General features: G+C 40.2%; 5 protein-coding genes across 8 annotated transcripts in view; 2 read left to right on the top strand and 3 right to left on the bottom strand.

Moving 5' to 3' along the window:
* ncanb (neurocan b) overlaps window positions 1-10,307 on the bottom strand; it is a 162,304-nt gene extending 151,997 nt beyond the window's left edge. For both annotated transcript variants that reach the window (XM_078790054.1, XM_078790055.1), the window contains exons 1-2: window positions 10,189-10,307; window positions 6,087-6,156 (exon numbers count right to left, since the gene is read on the bottom strand). The gene's annotated coding sequence lies outside the window, so the exon portion shown is untranslated. The remainder of the gene's footprint in view (window positions 1-6,086; window positions 6,157-10,188) is intronic.
* Window positions 10,308-11,244: 937 nt separating this feature from the next.
* On the top strand, window positions 11,245-13,008 carry nr2c2ap (nuclear receptor 2C2-associated protein). The gene is made up of 5 exons (XM_058073311.2): window positions 11,245-11,354; window positions 11,458-11,548; window positions 11,624-11,729; window positions 11,820-11,887; window positions 12,581-13,008. The coding sequence occupies exons 1-5, from the start codon at window positions 11,317-11,319 to the stop codon at window positions 12,701-12,703; spliced, it is 426 nt and encodes a 141-aa protein (XP_057929294.2). The 5' UTR covers window positions 11,245-11,316; the 3' UTR covers window positions 12,704-13,008.
* On the bottom strand, window positions 12,891-16,081 carry rfxank (regulatory factor X-associated ankyrin-containing protein). Its single transcript, XM_058073306.2, has 10 exons — window positions 15,956-16,081; window positions 15,408-15,455; window positions 15,255-15,323; window positions 14,783-14,878; window positions 14,648-14,713; window positions 14,471-14,571; window positions 14,263-14,388; window positions 13,331-13,397; window positions 13,171-13,251; window positions 12,891-13,098 (listed from the first exon to the last, which is right to left on the bottom strand). The coding sequence occupies exons 1-10, from the start codon at window positions 16,008-16,010 to the stop codon at window positions 13,043-13,045; spliced, it is 765 nt and encodes a 254-aa protein (XP_057929289.2). The 5' UTR covers window positions 16,011-16,081; the 3' UTR covers window positions 12,891-13,042.
* Window positions 15,634-19,255, top strand: borcs8 (BLOC-1 related complex subunit 8). 3 transcript variants are annotated; one of them, XM_078790053.1, is made up of 6 exons: window positions 15,634-15,818; window positions 15,986-16,098; window positions 16,222-16,286; window positions 16,356-16,463; window positions 18,422-18,498; window positions 18,591-19,255. In XM_078790053.1, exons 1-5 carry the CDS (start codon window positions 15,782-15,784, stop codon window positions 18,483-18,485), a joined length of 387 nt encoding a protein of 128 aa, XP_078646179.1. In that variant the 5' UTR covers window positions 15,634-15,781; the 3' UTR covers window positions 18,486-18,498; window positions 18,591-19,255. The 3 variants fall into 3 exon arrangements, with proteins under 3 accessions (XP_078646179.1, XP_057929292.2, XP_078646178.1); XM_058073309.2 differs by having other exon boundaries at window positions 15,635-15,818; window positions 18,422-19,255; XM_078790052.1 differs by lacking the exons at window positions 18,422-18,498; window positions 18,591-19,255 and adding an exon at window positions 16,605-16,688 and having other exon boundaries at window positions 15,636-15,818.
* On the bottom strand, window positions 16,828-20,539 carry tmem221 (transmembrane protein 221). The gene is made up of 3 exons (XM_058073310.2): window positions 20,124-20,539; window positions 18,782-18,867; window positions 16,828-17,992 (listed from the first exon to the last, which is right to left on the bottom strand). Exons 1-3 carry the CDS (start codon window positions 20,414-20,416, stop codon window positions 17,451-17,453), a joined length of 921 nt encoding a protein of 306 aa, XP_057929293.2. The 5' UTR covers window positions 20,417-20,539; the 3' UTR covers window positions 16,828-17,450.
* Window positions 20,540-25,070: the final 4,531 nt, after the last annotated feature.

Below are 25,070 nucleotides of genomic sequence, written 5' to 3'. Positions count from 1 at the left end.
AGGCTGTTATATTGAGTAATGACCTCCTGCAATTCCCAATAGGTTGACAAACTCATCACAAATTCCTTTATAGCTTGTGATTGGTTCCTGTTTCCTCACTGACTCATGAGCGGCATGATATTTACATGATTAGTATTAGTTCTGAAGTAAAGTAGAAGTAGTAAAGTCGCGGGTTATAGGCCAGAAATGACTGTAAATCAACGTCTTTCCTACACCTTTTAAGACATTCTGTATTGTTATTATTAAGTGTTTCATTCATGTTGACATTTTTAAATATACTCACGAATATGGAATGTAAAGCTAGATTTCATCTTTAATGTCGCTGGTATTCTGTGGAGCAAGCATTTCTTTCTGAGAGTACCTCTTGCAGGTGAGCGTTACATCACATTATTGCACTTTTTTTTTTTAATCAATCTTCCATCCACCACCTGGTAAATGGGCCGTGGCTGGCAAGAAATAGCAGTTTGTTTTCATTTCTACCAGTTGGGAACTTATTTCAAGAGAACATGAGAAAATCATATTCCACCAGTAGATCTCAGCCCGGTGTGACATTGATGTATTACTTTGCTGGAGAACATTCCCATTCACTTCTGCGGTAATTGAGTTTGGACGCTATAGCACCTGCACACGGGAAAGAACATCTGAAAAGAGGAACACACTCGTAATAATTCAATCATTTCGTTTTGGTTTGGAAATATGGTTGAACAGGTTTATTTAGGATAATGCTATGAGATAGATAAGTTTGCAGCATGAGACTGTTCCTCAGTGTATTACAAATTAAATAAAAACATATCTCGTGAAACTTCACTATCTAGCCTAAAAATGCCAGAACAAGGGAGACAAATGTCCTCTGAGAATCCAGCAAGAAGATGGCCTCTTTTGTTGTCAAAATCCTCTTCTAACCTCATTTAGACCCTTGAAATTAAACCATAGGATACTTAATGAGGAATTCATAAGCTTATTTTGGATGAAAGCATCTATAAGGGGCTACAAAACATCCGTGTTGGTGTGCTTTAATGCAGTTCAATGATTAAAGCTACTCCCCAAGGTTCATTATTGCAAGGAAAAGGAAAACTGCAATTTTTGCCCATCCTCCACAATCCTTATGTGAAACATGAACACATATTTCATTCCTTTTTCTGTGCATTATGACTAAAGAAAATGAGTTAGTATCATGTACAACATTGGGAACTACCTATTTGGACAAAAAAAACAAAAACAAACCAACAACGTGCTGTTTGATATACATGCTGTGATCATGCATTAACAAGTACATTGATGATAACATGTCATACTTACAGTATCTTGCCGTGTTTTGATTTAAAAGATTACAGAAATGTTGGACACATTGATTTAGCCCATCAACAGCAGCATAGAAACACCGACACTTACAATGTCCGTTCTCACTGGGATGGTTGTGTCTTCCGGCACAAGACTTCAGTTTTCAGGTAAAAAAAAAAAAAATGCTTGCAAACGAGCATCTTGCTGATTCCTTGTAGCGAAATGGAGAACTAGGTATCCACTCTTCCATCTGTGAGTGACGCTGAGATGAGCAGTGAGCAAGAAGTCGTGCTACCCCACCAGATAAATATAGTTTTTAATACTACATTAACAATATCACTGTAGCTTGGTAATATACAAGTCAGTTATGTAAAGAGAACATTTTTGCTGCTTTGTTCTACTTTTTTGTTAGGGATTTAGTGTCAGAATAGGTGCCTCCCATGACAAACAGTGTTAGCTAGCTCAAACTAATTTGTTTTCTCGGATAAATAAATGTGTTCGTGTTTTATATAAGGATTGTGAATGATGGACATCATTTCAATAAAGTGCAGTTTCCCTTTAAAACTGTGCACTTTTGGGGAAAATTTTGTCATCATTTACAATCCTAACGTGAAATATGAGCACATGTTCCTGAAAGCCAAAAATGTTAAAACAAGACACGTTTTTAAGAGTTTTACAATATAATTTGAGATACAATGTGCTTTGTTTTTGAGACTTGTGGCATAAATAGCAACGTACAGAATGAACCGCTGTTTACATCATCGACAGGCGACATTGCTGTCTTCCTGTTCCTGTTTCATGTCATGGCAAGCTCATAGGATGACAACGAGGACGTTTTCCGATTTAAAAAAATGCATTAAGAACACCTGTATTAATACCGCAACAAGATATGCGCCATATTGTACACTACCCGGAGAATGCACGCAAAGAGCAAGTCCACTGTAGAATTAATCTGTCCCGGGGTCAAACTATGGACATGCAGTCGAACCTGTAAATCTTAGAATTAAAATGCTTTTGTCCAATAACAAAAATACCAACTTAAGCGAGTGACACCAAAATGCGGTACTAAATACCCTTTAAATTATTGTTCCAGACCACAGTGTGACAGTGAAGGAATCGTGGAGGCACAGGTGGTGTGTACGCATGGGCTGTCGAGTGTCTGCTATTGGGGTAACTCAATCACAGAATACACAATGGCGCCCCAGGCTGATTTCCAAAAGGCAAATTGCCATTCTGAGCAGCACCACATATGTCTGGTGAGTTCATCTCCTCTGCAGTGTTCTCAAGGGAAAGCCTTGCATCTGAAGAACATATTATAGGGGACTGGCCACACAATGAGAATGAATCGAAAGTGAAATGCATTTGAAACGAAAAATCCAGCAATCTCTTATGGCTGTCATTCAGACACTCCATGACCACACTGATGGGTGAGCAACACTCAGGGGTGCAGTGCAATGATGCTGTTGCCTCAGTGAAGGACCCATTCGGGCCTCTAGTCTCCAAAAAAAAAGCACCCACCCATCCTCCACCTCCATTACTTCCCCACTGTGGTGGCTGTGCTATCAAGTCCACATCCAGCAGCCCACCCTTCAGCCAGTGGTCCAATTACAAAGCTGTCGGCACAGATTAAAGAGGCTGCCTATCTGACAGGAGTGCAACACATCAACACACACGCACACAGTGGTGGGCAAGCAGGCAGTAACACCTAAACCCATCAAGAACGTACGGGCTGCGCTGTACAGAAAACAACTAACCTGACACACAAGTACATCCACACATCTGTCAGCGCTACTTGACCCTATCAGCTGCATGCACGCCAACTGTCAGCGCTACTGAACAGCAAACGAGAGGCTTTAAGATGAGCCTACCAGAAATGTTCCCTCTCTTTTTAATTGCTGGTGAATCACGCCGAGGTAGTCAGTGCCTGTCAGATTATACAGAGAGAAAGCAGGTTCATAAGTCTTGTGCTCTAAAAATCACATTAAACATGTTAAACTCATTCAAAGTCGCATACATCCTTTCACACTGCCTCTAAGAGTCACATTTTTTTCAGTGATGCATTTCTGTGTGAATAGCACCAATACGGTGCTGTTATATAGGTGGCTGTAGTTCACCCGGCATTTTTCTCACACTTGCTCAGGCTTTTCATCGGCGGAGTACATATTAAACAAAACAGCGCAAATTGGTGTGGGTTCACATTTTTGCGCGTTGTGGTTCAGCTTGTCATGCACAGGAAGCAGTGATGCACAGTGCTGTATTCAAGCACATGTCATGACGTAAAAAGGATGGCTACCATTTAAACTCACACAAGTCATGTAGTCGGTCCTAGCCAACATTTTACACAGCTCAAACATGACTCCCTACGATAGTTTAACAAAACACTCCATAGCTGTGTGTGTTTTATTGAAGTGTTTTTTTTTTGTTAACAGACAATCTATATCATGTAGCATCGCTGAAGAAGCTCCTCTTTCCCAGAGCACTTTGCTGTACAGTTTGTGTAAATGGCTGGAAAGCACATGGTTAGACCTCACATAGCAGTTGGTTAATATTCTGCATTATACGTTGGTAGTGTATAGTCTGTTTTATCCACCTATTGTGTTGCTGTGTGTGTGTGTAGTTCTTTTGACACCACAAATAGGAATTTTGTGTGATGTGGTGACGCTCCGCCATTTGTCGCTAATATGGTATACCTCACAGAGGTACACAACACTTGAGTACCATCTAGTGGCTCAAACATGATATGACACAATGATGACATTACACTATTTCGTTATGATAATCTTAATAATCGTTTTTCTTCTCAAAAAGGTCAAAATTGTGTTATCGATAGATATTGTGACAGGCCTAGCCAACACCATACACATTTCTTCTGCCCTGTTGCGTTGAAGGCCATTGTCGCTGTATAAAAAGGTACAGGAAAATAATTGTACTACGCTTATGGCTCTGATGCACCATCTTTGTGGGACCTCTTGGGAAAAAGGCAGAGTGATCTATCATTTTGCATGCTTTGTCGTTGATGTTGATGCCAGAAAAGATATTCAAATAATATCATATCTCCTATTATGATTGCTGCAAGGGTTTACTCAACTACCGAGTAGCAGACATCTAAAGAGGAGTAATTGTGTTGGACTTTTTTAACCTAGCATAATTGATGACTTAATTAGCCAACTTGCAAAAGCCAAAAACAATCAGCTGGAATATTGGGAACATTGTCGTACCCTCTTAATATTTTTATCCAGCCTACAGAAACATGTTAACACAATCTCCACAGACTCTGGAGGAAAACATCTGGCTCTTTAGCAGCTAAATGGTCACGATGTTCACCGGTTAGTCGCTAATGTTGTAAACAGCTGTCTGCTGCAGCTGCTCATGATGATGACAATGAATGAAAATAATAAGTTCTAAAAAGTTAACTCTTGATTTGACAGCGCAGTATCATGTACCCCAATGCTTTTTTAAATGCATTTGTCTTAAATGTTTCATTGCAGCTTGTTCCTGTATGAGTTCCTGTGAGATTTAATCCAAAATAAGCAATGCACTCCAACGACAGTGAAACCTTGGTTGGCATCAATCCGTTCTAGAAAGTCCAATTCTAACCGAAACAGACTGAAAGCAACTACATTTTTTCTATCAGAAATGTAAATCCAATTAAATGAATGAAAGATGGCTTTAAAGGAAATATCTCACTATTAACTATTTATGTACATATGACATACACACAGTCAGGAGATCGGGAAAACCTGGGTTCGATTCTCCACTTGCCATCTCTGTGTGGGGTTTGCATGTCCTCCCCGTGCGTGCATGGGTTTTCTCCACATTCCAAAAACATACTAGGTTATTTGGTGACTCCAAATTGTCCATAGGTATGACTGGGAGACACTAAGCAGGAGTTTGTTGTTATATTAGGAGTTATTAGAGGTTAAACCAATTTGCCCAACGTTTGAGACGATTCCTTTCTGTTGTGTGTGAGTGACTGGAAGAAGAGCTCTGACTGGCTTGGGGAGAAATTGTTTGGCTCAACCTCTTGATTAGCATGTATACATCTCAAGACTTCAGCGCTAACAGAAATCAACCGATCTTGTTGGTGTTGCTGTGGTTTGATTTTGGGGGTTCGGCCTTAATTCTTCTTTACTGGATAATCTTTTCCAAATTTTCTATTTTTTAGCACTTATAAAATCGGATTTTGACCAAAATTCATTAAAGTCAGGTGGGTGAACAAGTCTGGGGTTCGATTCCCCTTCTGGCATCTCTGTGTGGAGTTTGCATGTTCTCCCCCTGCTTGGGTTTTCTCCGGGTACTCCGGTTTCCTCTCACATTCCAAAAACATGCTAGGTTAATTGCAGACTCCAAATTATGAATATGAGTGTGAATGGTTGTTTGTCTATATGTGCCCTGTGATTGGCTGGCGACCAGTCCAGGTTGTACCCCGCCTCTCACCCAAAGACAGCTGGGATAGGCTCCAGCATACGCACTACGATAAGCGGTATAGAAAATGAATGAATGAGTGTTGGAATTATATTAAATGTGTTAATACATCATTACTCCAGTGTCAGTTTAGTGAGTATGCTGTATGCCATACTTGGCATTTCAAGGAGTTGATGGTTCATCGTTAAAGACACCAAAATGTACCCATTAAAAATTGCACAAAGAATTTCAGTGATCTTAAAAGTAGAATTTCTGGAATTGTTTTTTTTTAATCCTGTAAGAGTTGAAAACAAACTGATTTGTTACAACCCATAGTGGTGAATCCGCATTAGAGGAAAAAGTACCAAAGACCAAAAATAGTGTTGACTACTAGTTCTTACCTTGAGGGAGGAGGCAGGAAGAGGGGCCTGTGAAGTTCAGCTTTGATGCTTGTGTTCACAAGGTGTCTCGCTGTGAAGAAAGTGAAACAAGGAGATTAAGGGGTGCTGGGAGGCTGGGTTTACCTGTGCAGGATGCAGGTTGTGTAGGATGACAGGATTTTTTTTTTTTTAAATGTGCAGACAACCTTAAAGAAGAGGATCTATGTATTTCAAAGTCTGTGCTGAGGAGGACATTGTCTGAAAAGGACTGAATGTAACAGACTCATACCAAGTCAATATAAGAGAAGACAAAAGAGGGGAGGGACGTGCTAAGCAGACTCAGATATGTTAATAAACAAAATGTATCCTATTTGTTCCTCTGATAGACATAGCAGCTTGAAAAAATAAACAGTGGCAAATCATAGCATGCGTTGCCGCCTTTACAAGGCAAGACAAAAGTGAGCTCCTTGCGAGCTACAGACAAAAAAATCAAATCCCTCCCTCACGCCGAGTGAAGTGAATGTGCTTTGTAATGAAGGCAGTGGAGCATATTGTGAAAATGCTCTGCTTTTTAATGATTTAATTAAAGAACCACACTCAAACTGGAGCGGAAAATTTCACCACAGAGTTGAACGGAGGAATCTCTGCCAGGAGACAGAAAGGGGGGGGGGGGGATCCTGGGTTAATTTCTGCGGCGGTTTGGCAGATGTGTCTCATGCCCCCCCCCCCCATTTCCTGCTCTTTTCCCACTCCTCAATTGGATCATTTACAAGCATGAGGATGCATTACGTCCCTCTAATTCTCCCACATACTGTTTAGAGCAGATGCCATCTGTGTCTTTAGACAGCTGAGCTTGGGTTTAATCATTAAACAGATCATTTAGAACAGGGGTGTCCAAACTTTTTCCAACAAGACCTGCATGCACAAAAAGCAAAGGATGCCAGGGGGCCACTTTATTTATTTCTTAAATATTATAGGCTGTTGGTAGCCTCACAGCTAGGGGACCCGAGTTCAATTCTCTCTGCCATCTCTGTGTGGAGTTTGCATGTTCTCCCCGTGCATGTGTGGGTTTTCTCCGGGGACTCCGGTTTCACCCCACATTCCAAAAACATGCTAGGTTAATTGGCGACTCCAAATTGTCCATAGGTATGAATGTGAGTGTGAATGGTGGTTTGTCTATATGTGCCCTGTGATTGGCAGGCAACCAGTCCAGGGTGTAACCCCGCCCCTCCCCAAAGGCAGCTGGGGTAGCCCCCCCGAGACCCTCATGAGGATAAGCGGTAGAAAATGTATATATATTTTTTTTTTTTTTTTTTTTTTAACTTATTAAAAATGTGTTCCAATGAGCAAATCCAGTGTTAAATATCTATTTTGTCAACTATTGGTTATAAAACATACTTAAAAAGGGATCCATTATGTTCATTTTTTGTCCAAGTTGTGAAGCACGAAGACAGGCACAGCCATAGCGATTTGTAGTTTCACTATTCTACCACTAGGTTTCGTGTGTACTCATTGTAAGAGTTGGCCATAAATGTACACACGCGTAAGAGTGGATGGCTCCCATACTTTGCATAGGAATGGTGGTGGAGTGGTTAGTGCAGACCATGTGCCACGGTTCTCTCTTCCACCTCCCACATTCCAAAAACATGCATGTTATTGGTAACTCCAAATTGTCCATAGGTATGAATTAGAGTGTGAATGGTTGTTTGTCTATATGTGCCCTGTGATTGGCTGGCAACCAGTCCAGGGTGTACCCCCTCGTGCCCAAAGACAGCTGGGATAGGCGCCAGCATGTTCATGACCTTCGTGAGGATAAGTGACATAGAAAATGGATGGATGGTCTTACGCACGGTCTCTCTACACACACACATCTTGCAGCGGCTTGCTTGGCAACAAATCAAAGATATGAATGTTTATTGTTCTTTTCCAAAGTCAAAGCTGATATGTGTTTTGCCTGAAACAATAATACTGTAGGTCTGCTTTCAAGGATGACTAAGGAAATTCAAAATAGTCACATTAGAGGCAGTAATCAAGATAGTTACTGATTAACTGGATAATTCATTAATAATCGTTTCATCCATTAATCATTTCAGCACTCATAAATTGAGTGTCCGGGTTTAATATCCAACTTAAAGCTACTCTGACAAACAGGGGAGGTGAGCTATTTGTGTTTTATGAAACTGACAATATAAAAATGTACTTTATTTACAAAGCACATCTCCACTCCAATGGTAAGCTCATTGTCTTTATGCTACATTGTGCTGATCCGTCATTAAATATTGGAATTATGTCTGAACTGAATAGTTCCAAAGAGTTTTAAGCAAATATTCTTTGGTGACGTATGTTGCACAGTATGTGTTTTGAGAATAAGACATTATAATAATAACAAAAGAACGAAGTTTGACAGTAAAAGTGACTTACCACGTATCCAATGAATGTGATAGCCACTTGTAGCAACAAGCTCCAAAACAACCACATCGCTTTTTTGTGTCAGAGATGAAATGTCACTGTGGTAAAAAGACATATTCGACCAGCCCAGAAGCTAGGCAGATAGCACCAGCTTGCCAGCTAGCGGCTGTCAATGTGAGACAGAAAGTAAGTCCTTGGGCAACTCAACAGGGGACTGGTCCTTCTATTTCCATTCACAAGATGATTCTGTCTTTCAAAGGATGGGTGGCAACCCTACACTCAAGAACTAGACAATACCACAAGACGCTAACTTGCAAGGCAAGGAGCAAGACAGTGGGAAATAAGCGGCACAGCATGGAAGACTGCATGCTGATAAAGGCCTGATGAGCAATTGGCAGCAGGTGTGCAGCAGGTGAGAAGCAGGTGGCTCCGCCCCAGGAATTACCAAAAAAACTGCACCGCACAGCACTACAAAGAAAAAAGCGGCAGCAACACCAGCAAGGCAGGATCACGACAACCAAAAGGTAAGCAAACTGCCAGAACTTTTGGTGGAGAAGAATGAGGTGCATGTACTTCAGATAAAAGGTAAGGTTTTTCAGCCTGTGAATATTCTCATTCATCCATGTCATCCTAGTCTCACTAAGCACCATGGCACCAGCGGTGTGTCCGACAATGAGTGCTCCTCCTCAAACAGGCGAAGTGGACACAGCGCCCTTGCCTCTCAGTCCTCCTGAGTTCCACGACGCCAGCAACGCCTCTGACAAAGTGTGTCCGACAATGGGTTCTCCACCTTGGGCAGGCAAGGTGAACACGGCACCCTCACGTCCCCTTCCTCCTGAGCTCCACAGCACCAGCAGTGCTTCTGACAAAGTGTGTCGAACAATGAGTGCTCCTGCTCAGGCAGGCGACGTTGGAGGAGCACCAGCGGTGCCTAATCTTTGATTTCATACACGGTAAGTCAGGGGTCTTTACTCAGGAGCTCATGAGCTGCCAGTAGTTAGTAAACACTGTTCAATAAGTTCAACAAAGACTTTATTCATTTATTATCAACTCATACAATGACTGAATTACAAAGTGTTCGCAGTTATAGCGGGAAGCACAAATCCAAGGAAAATACAGCTGGAATAGGTGCAGATTCTGGAAGATCTAGAAGGTTTTGTGTGCAGGTTGTGTAGCTGCTCTATAGGAGTTCACGGTTCCATACAAAGGGTCGAAAAATTGAACATATGTTCCCTTAAAAGACCATCCATCATGTAAGCAGTGCTCATTGCAACAAAGACGATAGATGACAAACAATCTTTGAAGTGACAAAATGTAACCTTTTTATATGAAAATAAAAGGCATGGCACTCAATTTCAACAACATTAGACATTGACGGTAAGTTAATTACACATCACGTGTCCTTTTGTTTCGCTAGCATAAGTACCCAATGCTACGTTGATCCTGTTTTGTTGTATTACTGAGTTGTAATCTAAATATAACATACGCGATACATGTCTGGTGTGAATTCGGGTTTGGAAGACATTTCACCTTTCGGTTTCTGCTTAAAGACTAGTAGACAGGACAGCTTGAGTCGAGTTCCTGTTGAAAGACTTGGTGAGACACACACCAGTCAGACTAGATAGGACAGCTGTAGTCTGAGAGCCTGGAGCAAGAGCCAATCTATTTATCCTCGAAAGATGTGTGGGTGGTTGGGTTGAGTGTGAACGGTTACCTGTCTCATGTGTCTCATGTTCCATGATTGACTGGTGACCGATCCAGGGTGAAGTCCACCTTTTGCCCAAAGTCGGTTGAGCTCTAGCTCCCTGTGATCTTGAGCGTGGTAAGCAGAAGTTGGATGGATAGATGGATGGATGGATGGATGAATAATTGGAAAGTGGCAATCACAATTAGTTAACACAGGAAAAGCATTAGCTTTTTCCCAAGATAGACCCCAATATGACAGCGTTATGGCAATTATCCAGGAAAACTTTCCAATGAAGCAACAAAAAGTTAATCTGTCCTTATCAGTCAAAAATAACTACAGAAATCACATAAATGACATGACTTGACTAAATGGAAAAAAAAATGCCTCTAGCACCTGGATGCTTTTCACTGATATATAATGCCTTGCTTATTTAATCCTCACATGCTTTTTCTTTGCCCGAATCGTTGCCTGGCAACTTCTCTGGATCATAATTTGCCGTTTTATAGGGGAAAATGACTTTATTGAGATGACTGCACATTCAACTCATCTTGGAACCATTAATTGACCATGCTGTTGAAGACACAAGAAGACCTTAGCAGAGCCAATGGAGTGAATTAATGCAAGCTCATCATGAGGTCATGCTCAATTAATACAGGTAAGTGTGCGAGGCAGTGGCAGCACACACACACACACACACACACACACACACACACATTACATAGCAGTAAAAATATTGGTGCTGTTTTAAATCAAAGTGAATGCTCAATCTCAACTGCGTGACACATGTTTATAAGAGGGTGGCCTGTATAAAGTGTGAGCATGGAAGCATAAAACTACACTTGAATGACATCAAATCCATTGTTTGATAAAGGCAAAAATGGTAAATGCAACTGTCCAAATGTTGTTTATCTATTATTTATCTTTACCCGATCATTCCTTTTTTGTACCAAATGGGCGACCTTCTAGTTCCCATGTGCAAGGACTAGATTTGTCTTTCATTTCTCTCCACATTCAAACGATTGGAAAGGCGAAATAAATGCTAACGTTTGTATTGATGGCACTTGATCCCCATCTAGCGGCTACAGTGGTGACGGTAAGCGACGGTCACTGTCGTAAAAAAAACATTGCTTGACGGCAGAATTTGCCTGTACAAACATGGCTGATTCATTGATATGTCGCGAAACAAAATGCAGGTATTTGACTGGGAAAAAAAACAAGACCCCGCTGTTAAGATAATTTTGTATATTGTAATTTAGGTAAGTAATGTGTTTTGAGACGTTGTTTGATACTTTGCAGGGTGAGTTCCGTTCTAAACAGAGATGTAAAGCAGTATGGAAAGAAGTACATGTTTGACAACAATGAAGAGACGTGCTGGAATTCAGACCAGGCAGGACATTTAATTGTACCAACTTTATTGGTCTTGTCTTGTTCGTATGTACGTCAATGTTTTTATTTTCATCAGGGTGAAAGCCAGTGGCTGATTTTGGAGTTCCCCCAGGCGATTAGGGTGTCTGAGTTAAAATTTCAGTTCCAGGGGGGCTTTTCGGCCAAAACATGCAGACTGGAAGGTAATAGTGACTCTGATTTTACTTCCTTAATTAATGCGTTTCTGCCGTATTCTCCAACTATATTACTTTATTTCTTTGCTTTTTCCGCAGGTTGTTTAAAAGGTGGAGATTTTTCTGTGATCAGTCATTTTTATCCAGAGGACAACAACTCTCTTCAGATATCCTTCATCACTCTAGTAGTATGTGCAATACAGTACTAAATACTGTAACTATATAACATGTAAATAACGTCTAACTGTTGCACGCAAAGGCTACATTCAAAACAGTCTACAAAGAATACAGTCCAGAACTTGGAAGCATCTAGCAGCAGCTGATTTGTAAAACTGTTGTTGCACTTCGGTGGTTATTGCAGACCTTCCTCAAATCAGCAGACTGATTCTGTCATATGGAGGGTTTTTGCAAAAAGACCTTAAAAACAGCAGAACACTGCTGGTTATATGGAGGATCTTTGACTACTGTAAAGATACAGTTAAGTTGACTAGCTCTGTCACTGCACTTTAGAAGCTGCATGTTTACTTTTTATTTGACAGGTTTGATATTATATAATAATAATAATGAGGAAAAAATGACTAAACCACCGTTGTTTCTTGTTTATTTTAATGCCTGGTACAACTAAAGGTACCTTTGTTTGGACAAATAACAGAGACAACAAAAATAGCCTACAAGAGTTCATTTTTTGTACATTTAGTTGTACAGGCATTAAAATGTGTCAAACTGAAGAAACAAGGGTGGTCAATTTTTTTTCCATGACTATAATCCGGGAATGTTTTTCATCAATGTTGATGTTTCGGTAAGTTTAATGGTAGGGCAGAATAAACCCAAAGCTTATCTTGACTTAACTCCACACCCACTGTTTTCCCACACAGGAGGCCCCTACTGTGGACAGAGTAAAAATATTGTTGGAGAACAGTGCTGACTTTTTTGGGAGAATTATTATTTATTCTTTGGACATCCTGGGGGAGAAAGCCATATGACCATATTTTATCCTCACAGGAGAGATGGGAAGGATATGCACTCTTTGTGAAATGTAAAGGACGCAGGATGCCTGTAACTCCATTTCATAAAATGCAATTGAGTCAATAGAGCGCAGTCCTTGGATGCTGTTGATTCGGTAGCAAAAAGTATCTTCGAGGATAATCATCATTCCAGCAGAGACCACCATATAAAAATACATTTATTAAAACCTGTTTAGTTTTCTTGCTGCACAATTGCCAAGTTTTGATCATTTTTGTTATTCTGCCATTGAACGCAATAAACAGTTTGTATATTTGCTCCCATCTTGTCATCTGTTATGCCATCAAGCTCCATTTATTTTAGCGCCACGCTGGCTTGTAGAGTCTCAGGATGTGGTCCTCTAACACCTTCTGAACTAGGACACACAAAGAGAAATAGCTTAAGAGTAAAGCAGAATGAAAGAGGTCTTGATGACAGTGATAAATACTCTTTTTGTGTCCCAGAGCTACTGCTAAAGCCATCGCGCTGTAGCCAGAATCAGACTCTGTGGTCATGTCCGCTCCTTTGGCTGTTTAAAACAAACAAAATGAACATTTTAATGGGAAAGTAAGATACTCAGCAGTGATGTAACATGGACTTTGGTGTACCTAAAAGTGCCTCGACACATTTAACATGATTTCCTCGAACAGCATACAGAAGAGGAGTGCCTCCGTTCTGGAAACAAAACATCACTCAACAAGCAATCGCAATGTGGTCTCAGTGTTAGATTTGAATTTTGATGATTTCACCTGTAAATAACCGGTCGTGATGAACGTCTTTAAAACTACACTGCATATTAATATTGCTTGATACAAAATGTGATAAGAATAAGGGCGCTCTACAGGCAAAATAAGCTGATTCGTTGTGGGTTGCAGCAATAGTCAGGACAGTGCGTGATATGCTGCTTTACCTCTAACACTACATGACTGGTTTGCCTCCAATACTCATCTACATGACTGGCAGTAAACAAATAACATTAGAGATGTAATACAGTTGATCAAAATTCTAGATTAATTTTGTTTTTGCTTCTTTGTGGTTTGCAGGAATAATCAGAAACATATAAGGTATACTGCTTTAGCAATACTACTCCAAATAACATGGTAATGGAAGAACATTAAGTACAGTGTGTATTACTGCTGCTTACTGGCAAAATTAGGTTCTTGACGGGTTAGCAGCAATAGTCATGATGGTGTATGCAATCCTACTCTTGGAGTAAATAAAGTAAATTAGGGATCTAATTGTATTTTGAGTTTCCCCATTTAAGAAAAGTAAGAAATATACTAAGTAAATAAGTCTGGTGGCTATATTGTGATGAAAGTCTGTTTTAAAAGATCTAGGTTTTGTGGACATTTACCCAATAGATGCCAAAAATAGGTACCTACTTGCTTCTCTACGTTTGTAGTAATATGCTGCATTAGTAACGATGTTGCATGTTATGCTGCTGTGCTTCTAATCCATGTCTGGTAGTAAAGAACATTGAGATATTTTCTATCACTTAATTCCCATTAATTTTAATTTCTATCTTTGCTAACAACTGTACCCAATCATAGGTGTTGACATCAACTCCACGTCTGAGTAGAGAATCAATGATGTCCACATAGCCTCCACAGCTGGCCAGCGTCAGCGCACTTTCTCTATTCCTTGCAACCATTCTGGGGTCCGCTCCCTAACATACAAAGAGTGAATGATTGTCCGGAAAAAACATTCTCCAAAGACCTCTCCTTTAACAATACAGGCTTCCTTCTGACCTTTTGCAAGAGAAAGTCCACCACTGCTTTCTCTCCAAACGCTGCTGCCCACATAAGAGGAGTAAAGCCACGTTCGTCCTGTATGCTGAGCAGTGCGCTATCTGTAGAAAGTACATCATTTCATACAATGAAACAATATTTGTGTGTGGTTTCAGGGAGATTCATATTGTTTCTTACTTTTGTTCAATTGTGCCGCCAATTGTGACACCTCACCCTGAGCAGCAAGCTGATGTATTGACAGAGCTTGCAATTGGAAAGAACGCCATACTTAATACAAACACAGTATTTTGTTGTTAATTTAGAGGTACTCACTGTCTAATGACGCTGGCCGTGCTGTAACTTCATTCCCACGCTGCCTGTTGGTGAGAGTGGCTGAATGGTGAAACAAAACCTCTTGGTCCACATCCTCTGGAGGCACAAGACATTGAACATAGACATACACTGAGTTGTGTGAATATTGCGGCTGCACATCTCAGTGCTGTGCATCATTCTTAGGGGTGTTTTTCCATCATTTGGTTACCTATTTATCTGTTATTATTAAGCTTATTTAGTTTTTGAGGGAGCAGTAACACTTCTTTGCGTGATGCAGTGCAGGTCTACATCAATGGAAACTCCACATTGTTGAATTAATACAAGAAAAACGAACATGAAACTATTTGTATTAGATCTGTGCCTATAATTGGGCCATGTGAGTGTACATATATGGCACATAATATTCTGAATTTAGCATCTTTTACAAATCCGCATTAATACTGTTTGAGTCGTACATCATTGTTGTACTCACCTATGGACTCGGAGGCACTATACGATGTATAAATATTTTGGTTCTGCTCTCCTCCTGCATCCATGATTACTGCAATATAAAAAGATATATTTTCTACGAGCAAAAAAGTGGTTAAATCTATTTTAAAGGCTATTCGAGACGTTGCAAACTCACCACATCCAGCTTTGCTGCTTAATTTGCACCAACTTCCTTGTGGCAAAACTGAAAGTAGGTTAATTCACACATCGCGATGGTCAGCGAAGGTGATAAAATGCATTTCTGTCAACAAATATCGGCTCCAATAAATGTTAATCGTCGAAAGAGATTAAACTAAACCACTTTAGGGTTCAATAACTCCCTTGTTCTTCACTTGAAATGAATTCGGAAGGCGGAACTTTAGTTGTGGGTATATACATTTCCTGTCCGGAGCCATTTATTGGTGCATACGACAACAACACAAACACGGAAGCAGTTGACATGACACGGCTAAAGTCGCGTTAAACCACATTTTTTTTTTACATGTGTGAGTGTAATTTTGAGCTTTCATCATGGAAGACCAAGAGATGCAGCTTAAAGTCAGACGAGGTAACTATTAGCCATTTTATTGGTTACTTGTGTGGAACTGGCAGTTGTTAGCGAGCAAGCTAGCTCGTTTTAGCATTTAAAACAGCGCCAAAATTAACATTTAAAGCAATTCATTATGTGCTTGAGTGTATACTTACCATTTAGATATGTTGTTCTCTTGCCTACAGTGAGTGACAAATTTACGGAGAGCATGTACGTTCTGGCTAATGAGCCTTCCGTGGCTCTGTACAGACTGCAGGAACACGTCAGGAGGTCACTGCCTGAACTGGTGCAACATAAGGTCTTTGCCCACTTTCATCATTTTTTGGGCCCAAATGTGCATTTCAAGAAGATAATATAGCACACTTTTCATTTCCAATATCAGGGAAATTTAACTTTAATTGTGTCCTTTTCCATCTCGTAGACTGACATGCAGAGCTGGGAGGAGCAGAGTCAAGGAGCAATCTACACAGTGGAATATGCTTGCAGGTGTGTAAGAATGCACCAGTTTGTATCTATGGTCATTCGCCCCTTTGATTGACAATTTGGTTCCTCCAGTGCGGTGAGAAGCATGGCGAACAGCAGTGTGTATTTCAAAAATATCGACAGCCTCCTCCGGCAAGCAATCAGCATGAAGGAGCAGATTAGCACCTCTCAGGGACGCCGGTAAGGAGGCCGTACTGAAAGGACGAGGTCCCCTTTATGTTTGTTGTCTTTACTGCTGCATGTCTTCTTAAATGCTTTCATTTTTTGTCCTGTTTTGTCCTGTTTTTTATGTTTGTCTTTTTCCACTCCATCTTTATTAAGTTTGCATGATTCAACACCTTCAACCAGTCCCCATCTTGCTGCTTCACATACCTCAGCCAAGTCCTCGTAATGGTGCTGTTCAAGGTGAGTAATTCCATCAGATGCCACACTTCTAACATGGATCAACCATCGACCCTTGACCAATTGTAACAGTAAGTGTGGTCAGGGTAGGACGCTGCAGAATCAGAGCACGTCAGCCAAGAGGAGAAGAATGCAGATTTACCCTGTACACAACTTGAGATTTATGGAGTATTTTATTATTAAAAGAAATGTACTATAGTTCTCCACTGAGATGCAATATCATTTTAAAAGCCAATATAATGAAAAAGCAAATAACAGTTGTGGCGATAGGCATACACTCAAATCATACATGAATCATGCATGATGATGGTTTGACTTTTGAGGCATATTTTTCTAACACTGTTTTTAAACTTGCACTTTTGGGGCATTTGGCCATGTAGGTTTCACTGTAGGTGTTGAGACTTAAATTGTAAATGTACATGACCACTAAAAATTCCAAGTTATGCAAGTGTGGTGATGCACAATACAGTGTTTATAAAGAGTATAATTATTTGAAAGAATATTGATGAGAAATCATTTAGGACCCTTAACAATATTGACACATTGTACAGAAAAGTTTGGCAAAAAGTCACTGAATCAAGTAATAATACCAGAGTGGCATAGATTACAAATGATGCACTGTAGGTTACAAACATACACGGACTCCTATTATCTGCCATTTCCAGGTGGTCTGGAATCACCAACTGTATTAAGTGATAGTTCCATGCTCAACGTATTCTTACAGTATTTAAGTCATCATCAAACAGGATAACAGCCTCCTGTACTTCACACCAGTGTTGAGTCTTTGGCTGTAATCCCAGACTTCCGCGCCAGGACGCTCCTCATCTCATTATTGACCCCATTCCAGGGTTTAGCCTGAGCCTGTCGTAAAACAGACTCCGAAGACAAGGACCTATGTGAGCGAGGACCGCTGCCGCCCCCACTACTGTAGCCATCCACATTGCTAGCATGGCATTGTGATTCCTCTCCAGCAGCAGGGAAATCTTCTGGCTGATAGTGATGGTGTCTGGGGCTGCTTGATGGAGTGAGCGAGATGTGATGCTGGAGGAAAGACTGCCTGCAGGGCACTCGCAGTTTGTCCACACCGATTTTCAGCTCACAGGGCCAAGAGATGGGACTGTTTCTTTTGTGCTCATTCTGAAAGAGGCTTTCTAAATGGTCCGCACGACTGCGTTTAGCTATTTGGGAAACCTTAACCAGCGAGTGGATCACTATTACTAGCAGGACCAAGATCCCAGAGGCCAGGACGCACGAGCTGGCAATACCCGTCTCCACCTCAAACGTGAAGAGCATAAAGATGGACATAGCTGCCAAGAAATGGGATGAGAGAAGGAAGTTACATTCTGGAAAAAAATGCCACCTCTACAGTCATTGGGGGAAGGGGAAACCAAACACATTAAGCAATGTCTCCACCAAGCACTGCAGTTCTGTTTGCCACAGTTCAGATCTCAAAATCCTGATCAGGTTAGTTAATCAGTTTAGTTTCCAATTGAGGGAAAATTAGTGGACTAGTTGGACTGTTCAAATATGACACATGGCATGGAAATAGGAGTTCAGAAACATTCTGAAAGATTCTCCTATTCTACATCGTCATCTCTGCATTTGTTCAGCTGTGTTTAGAAGTGACCCTTTTCAATGAAAACGCAATAAAATGCAGGCACAATAAAATCTGTCCTGTACAGAAAGGTCAAATCTAAATGAAACGTTATACATTTAGTGTCTTATTTTGTGTGCAGAAAAAGGACCATGGATCCAGCCTTGCCAAGGGATGGTGGAGACAGGCACAACCCAGGAATGTGACAACACTTTCCAGGTATTTCTCATTCGCTCTACTACCTTTTTGGTTGTAGACAAAGCAATGTCATAAAGATCACTGCTTCTGAAACCCCACATCACACCCTCAAGCACAAGCTGCTCATGGAACAGAGGACCCCAGCGCTGCCAGGTTCGGAATTAAAAACACTTAAGTCATGGACGCGCTCAAAGGAAGCATTGTTCTCTTGGGGCTTGCTGGATGAGAACAGAAGTGCTTGTTTTCTCTGCCGGACATTCATTTTCAAGGATTCACCGTTTCAAATCACTGTTTTAGTTCATACCTGCCAAGTAGACACAAACTCCAAGGCAGAATAGTCCGATTGCCACATGACGCACGGCTCTGCTGTCCAAAAGGTACCAATTTGCTCTGTGGATACAAATACACCTTTACAAACTAGCTTGCATTGCTAGCATTGTACCTGCATTTATTGGACATTTTGGTCATAATAGCGGTACATTTTAATGTTCAATACTCTTCACCAGATGGTGGGGGCAAGCAGCTGATTTCGTAAGCTGACGTGGGAAAAGGCTGCTGTGTGCTGACTAGTAATGAAAAGGTTATTGTTTAGACTGGCTTATTGGAATCGAGAAGTGGAGGGCATTATTTCTGTGTGGGTCAACGCACACCCTTTCAACTTTTATTTGCTTTTAAAATCCCACGGTTACCCATTTTCAATCAACTATTTTGTGGTGTGTGTACACAGAAATGATCATGCAACTTTGTGGCATTCATGCTAAATAAATATTTATGTCCAATAACACAATGGTTGTGTCAGTTTCATAGTTTTACATGTAGAAAACATGACATGACTGTTCCCGAAGACACAACGGTGCAGCGAGACACCACATATCTTGTTCTGTCTTGGATTCAATAATGTTTCTTACCTCAGTAATCCGAAATGCAGTCAAAGAAAGTTGAACGTGCATGCATTTGGATAAAGAAGGTGACAAATATTATTGAATTCAATAAATAACTCTTGACAAAACCGCAAAATGGTGTGGTGTCTTGCTGCCACATTGTCTTTGGGAACATCCACGTCTTCAGTGAAGGCAAAAATAACCTTGAATGTTCATTTTTCATTTTATGCACGTAAAACTATAATTATAAAACTATGAACATGTTTTGTGGTAACATTTTTGAGAGTCAACCACTGACATCATAGATGGGGACACATAACTGACTTCTGGTTCTGGTTGCCATTTTGTTAGCAAGCTATGCTAACGCAGTGTATTGATACATTTTGGTAAATTTTCAATGTTAACCAAAAACATGCTAACCCGGGTGGACGGTAACGCTATGTTCCACTGTATATATAGGTGTGTCTGACAAAAATAAGCATATTGAAGTACACAAAATATTATACTGTATATACATTTATTAATGCTATATTTAGATAATGTTAGTAATTATAGTTTAAGTGATATCCTGTATTATCTTTTTCAGAGGCGTAGGGATTTTGTAATTGAGTGTCATGCGGTCCCAGGTGCGTTAATCCATCAATTCTGACGGCGCTAGACACAACTGACCGGAACTACTTTTGTGTGTGGTTCAACACCGTCCAAGATGGCGGATGTGGTACGATTACTATTAACAGGTGTTTGTGTGAAGCTTGACTAAAATACCTTTCAGGGTCCAGCTCTCCTCGACACACTTCGGTGGAAAAGTAGCTGTGCAGTAGACAAACCACAACGGAGCTCAGGTTAAGGGTGAGAGACAGAGCCGACAGAACCGTGGACACAGGCGGTAGGACCACCCGGATATCAGCGGTAATGACCGAGGAGGTGGTCTCCTGGAGGGCTGTGTGTTGAGGCTGCAACTGGAAGATTAGAATGACCGACAAAACGGACATAATTGCTGATAGAATTCCAAGTAGAGACAAAACAACGACAGATCGCTGGCTGCATGAGTTTGCCATCCTCGCCAGTATGCTATTCAGGTTTAAAATTCAAAAGTCTTCTTTAGAACTCCTCAAGTGTCCATTAAAAAGTGGGCCTGCATGACCTGCAAATGTAGTGTTTCCGAGGGTGCGTGAACGTTACTGTGGCGCCGCCTTCAATATCCCATCCCATCCCAGCCCATGTGATGTGTTAACAATCCCTAGATTACAAACTTCCTCACAACAACAATGGACTTTTTCTTCCTTTTGATCCTCCGAGAGAGGCGTACAGCTCAAAACATACTAAAAGGAATTATGGTAATTATAGCTTGATGATATTGTTCTGTACTGGACATTTTTTATGTCAGTTCCAAGACTATACAAAATGATACTTAATTTGATTGGCAAAACATTCAGATGAACATATTTTTCCACTTAATTTTCTAAAATGGAGTATCATTATGGATTATTTTTGTTAAATTACTTAACTACATAAAAAGTAAATGCCATAGAGTCCTGAGTCATACACAGTCCTCATACTGTAAAAACATGGTCCATTACATTTTGTTGAGAAGTTGCACAATGTGAACAACTGCTCGTACCATGCAGGCTATTTATGAATGTGATACCTTCACAACATGCTCTAACTTGTTGAAAGAGGAAGTGAGAACTTGCAGGAAAATGACTGGAAATTCTTGAAAGAAGGCCAGCAAGCACCTTTTGAGTGTATTTATATCGTATTTGGCATTTGATAAAGTAAAGTATAGCATTTTAATGACTCTATACCCGCATATAGTGGGTCGGAACATTCATTTACTCAATGGCAAAAAGTATCGGGCACGCACTCGGGGTAGGGCCTTTTATTTGTTTTATTTACAATGCGGTTAATTGGTTTCACAAATGACTGCGATAAGTGAATGAATATCCACTAAATCGGATTCATTGTTAATCAACATAATATTTTTATAGTTGGATGATTTTTTTTCTGATCTGCAGGCCAAAATCAGTATGTTGATAAAAAAAAAATCCTCTGTGGCGACTCCGTAATCAGGAAAAAGCCCAAATAAAAAGAAGAAGCATAGAAATCCTAACTATGACATTCTAAATACAATTTTAACCATTATTAGAGCCCTCTATACATGAAATAACAACCCTATAGTCACCTTTACACTCATATTACCCGATAGTGTACTTATAATCAGAGGAAGTAAGACATGGAAAAAAAGACTCATGCTCATGTATGTTTCTGAACGAGTAGACAGGAAGTGATGTTGGGGATGTTTTGGATCACTTACAGCTTATTTCTGCTTGAAAATGCTTAATTTTGGCCAGTAAATACCTAAATGTGCATTTCCGGGGTTGTAGTCATGAAACTGTGTCATTTATTAACTTTTTAAAAACCACAATAGAGTAAAGGAGTGTTGTTCAAACCGGCTGCTATTATTCACTGAACTCCAGATCTGTTCTGTGTCCCTCATAAAAGCTTTTTGTCCAACTCACTCTCGCAAAGGTGCCAAGCCATTTCTGCAAGTTGTGTGTGCTGTGTTAAAGACGTCTACTGCAAATTATACTGAAGGTAAATTACACTACCTCTTTTTTGTCTTTGCCTAAAAATGGAAAAAATAGTGCAAAGTTATTGGCAGTACGGGATTTATTTATTAAAATGGACTTCATAATTATTTCTATTTCACCTGAAGTTGCCTTTTGAAGAAATATGCTATTGTCTAATGCTGTTTTGGGGTTATTGAAGCTTGCAGAGTTTAGACCACTAATGATGTGCATGCACGTTACACAAACACCTCAGTGAGGAACAATGATGTCCCCTCGCTGATGGTGATTAGCTTACTGCAGTGGGAGTTATAGTGTGCATTTCTCTGGAGGTTTGTTGCTAACTATTGCATCAGCGTACTTTATGAGACACCTCCAGGGATGATGTTTGTGTATCTTTTCTTGCACATACGTACAGTATTTGCTATATATGCATCTGCGCTATCCTTAATAAGTTTAGTATTTTTAGCATGTTGCATTGTGTCACATCCCCAGAATAGACACATATTTTGCTGGAGACGTGATTCCATAAATACATCTCCCAGAAGAACAACACTTTTGTTTTGTATTTGTTTTTGTGTGTGTGTGTCAGAGTTCATATTGAACTGTAATACATTGCAGACAGATTTGAATCGATGAGGCAATCATTTCAGGGCTACTTCTTGGTCGTGTACTGTATTTGTGGGTATTTTCATTATGCCACTCATGGTTCTGGTTTTGTGTAAATGTTTGATTATGCATGCCACTGTCTTATGTCAGCACCATTGATTTCAAGTCAAAAGGTTTAGCAAAGTACCAGTAGTATAACATAACATAACATGTTATGATAACCACAGATCCACAAATGAATCCAGCAATATTTATTAATACTTAAATCTGCTGTAAGTCACAGGTTCAAGATTATATGTAAAAATATAAAACCACCAGCGTTGGCTAGCATATGGTACCAATAGTGTTTTAAAGGAATAGGTGGTGCAAAAAAACTTCTACATTTTTCACAATTATGAATTAGACTGCATAAAAATTGGCTTAAATTGGTGTTTGGGCCGAATAAGATGTCACTTATGTTTTTCTGGTATTCACATACGTGTGCATAGCATGTGCACTAATGCAAAAGCGGTCTCAAAGAAGTAATCAACAATTTTGTTATGTTGTGCTAAGCTATACATTCATTGATCGATGATACATTCGTAGCTAAACGTGTCTATTCACTATTATTAGCAAAAAATGTGTGATGCAAAATGTACATACTCAAAGCATTATGGAAGTAATTTTGAACGTTAGCACCCTCTAGGCAGCCCCCTGTCCGTGACATAGAGCAGCTTTAATGGCAATAAAACACCACTGTATTGTTTTTTTGTTTTCACTCAGTTTAGTTAATTTAGAACCTGTAAATAACATCACAGCAGACAATGACAGCATGGTGCAGAGTCACAAAGAATATTATAGGATATCATACCAAAATATATTTTATCCCAACCCCACATAATTTAACGTCATACTTTTTACACATTTTTTAAACCAAATGGGTTTCCTGTCTGATTTTGATTGTCAATATGCTTCTGATAACATTTCCATCTATTATGACTGTGACTAATCTTGCAAACTTTATGTTTATGTATTAGGTGAACCATTGGTGCACAAATTGGGGGGGAAAGCAGTGCAACAAGTCAATAAGTTGTGCGTAAAAAGCACGCAGGAGGATTGGCGCTGCATGCTTGGTGACAGGATGAGGAGGAGGAGGAGGGCGGGTTGGCTCAGCCAGCTGTTGGAGGGCAGTGTTCCCCTTCTACATCAGCTCGTTGACATCAGCACACACACTTCTCCACTGGATCAGACGTATCTCTCTGTGCGCCACTGATGTGCAACTTTTCTCGCCAACAACAAGAAGGTGTGTGAAAGGTGAGCAGTGGGAAGAAACGCAGGTGAGCATTAAAATTGTTGCTTGTGCTTGTGTAGCAATGCATGCTGTTGCTGTGTGTCATTGAGTGCATGCATGTTAATAATAATAAAAAAAAATTAAAAGAAATGCCTGGCAACCTGGGTAAGGACAAGCAAGCTATTCTTACATTTGTGAGCGATGCCGGCAGTTTAAGAGGTATTATTATTAATAAGAGTGAGACTCTTGATGTTCAAACTTAATTTAGCTGTTGTGCAAATTGCATCATCATGTCACAGATAGTGTTGTTGCTACGTCGACTCAGGCAGAAATATATCAAGGCAATTCAATTATCCCCTGTTAAAATTAGACAAATATTTCCTGAACATTACTTGGCAACTGCCCCAATGTGCACTGCCCCCCCACCTCCAACACACACATACACACATATGTGTGATAATGAAGTCGTCAAGTAAATGTTTCTATGTTAAGATGGTATGTTGATATGCGTGTCATATGAGTCTATACTTAACTATACACCATAACGGACAATTTTAATTCACCTGTTATCGCCTTCACAGAGAAGTTATTTCATATTTCTTACCTCAACATTCACACAGTTTCTTGGATCACTTCATTAGGCACACCTACACTTGTATTATGATGATGCTGTTTTTATTAAGTTAACTAGGGGTGTCACAACGTGACAAGATTTGTCTTTCAGAAAAAGCGGTCTCGTAGGCACCAGGCCCGATATGATGATAAATTAATTCATCACACAATAAATGAAATTAGCTCGATACATTGCCATGTAAATGCATCTGTTTTCCTCATATGTCGCCTTCAAACATGAAGGAATAGGATTCACTCTGTGCATTGGTTTCAGCACCTTGGCATGTTGGTTCCATAGAACAACGGCAGGAACTGAGTGAGCCCTTTTGTCGGTCGTACAGTCTCTTTGTCTCGGTGGGTGGAGAAATTACAGTAGCAGTAAATTACTAGTAGATTGCAATACATTGTTGTATTTTTTGTTGTACTTCTCCTCAATGTAAAGTTAAAATCTTGTTTTTCTTGTAGTCCCAATCCTGTGTATCGTCTCATCTTGCGACACTCCTAAAGTTATCAACGTGTTTATCATTTGCAGTGGTGTAGAACGACATGGCATCACACTGAGAGCGGTTTTTAATATTTTGGTAACCTTACCAACTCTGTGGTGATGCAGTGCAGTTCCATACCACTGTAAACTCAATAAGGCACATATTGTAT

The sequence above is a fragment of the Doryrhamphus excisus genome, linkage group LG4, assembly GCF_037039965.1.
Source record: "Doryrhamphus excisus strain RoL-2023G ecotype Guam linkage group LG4, RoL_Dexc_Guam_v1.1, whole genome shotgun sequence".
Taxonomy (NCBI): Eukaryota; Metazoa; Chordata; class Actinopteri; order Syngnathiformes; family Syngnathidae; genus Doryrhamphus; species Doryrhamphus excisus.
Note: the sequence above shows the minus strand (reverse complement) of the source record. Positions and strands in the feature narration are given on the sequence as shown.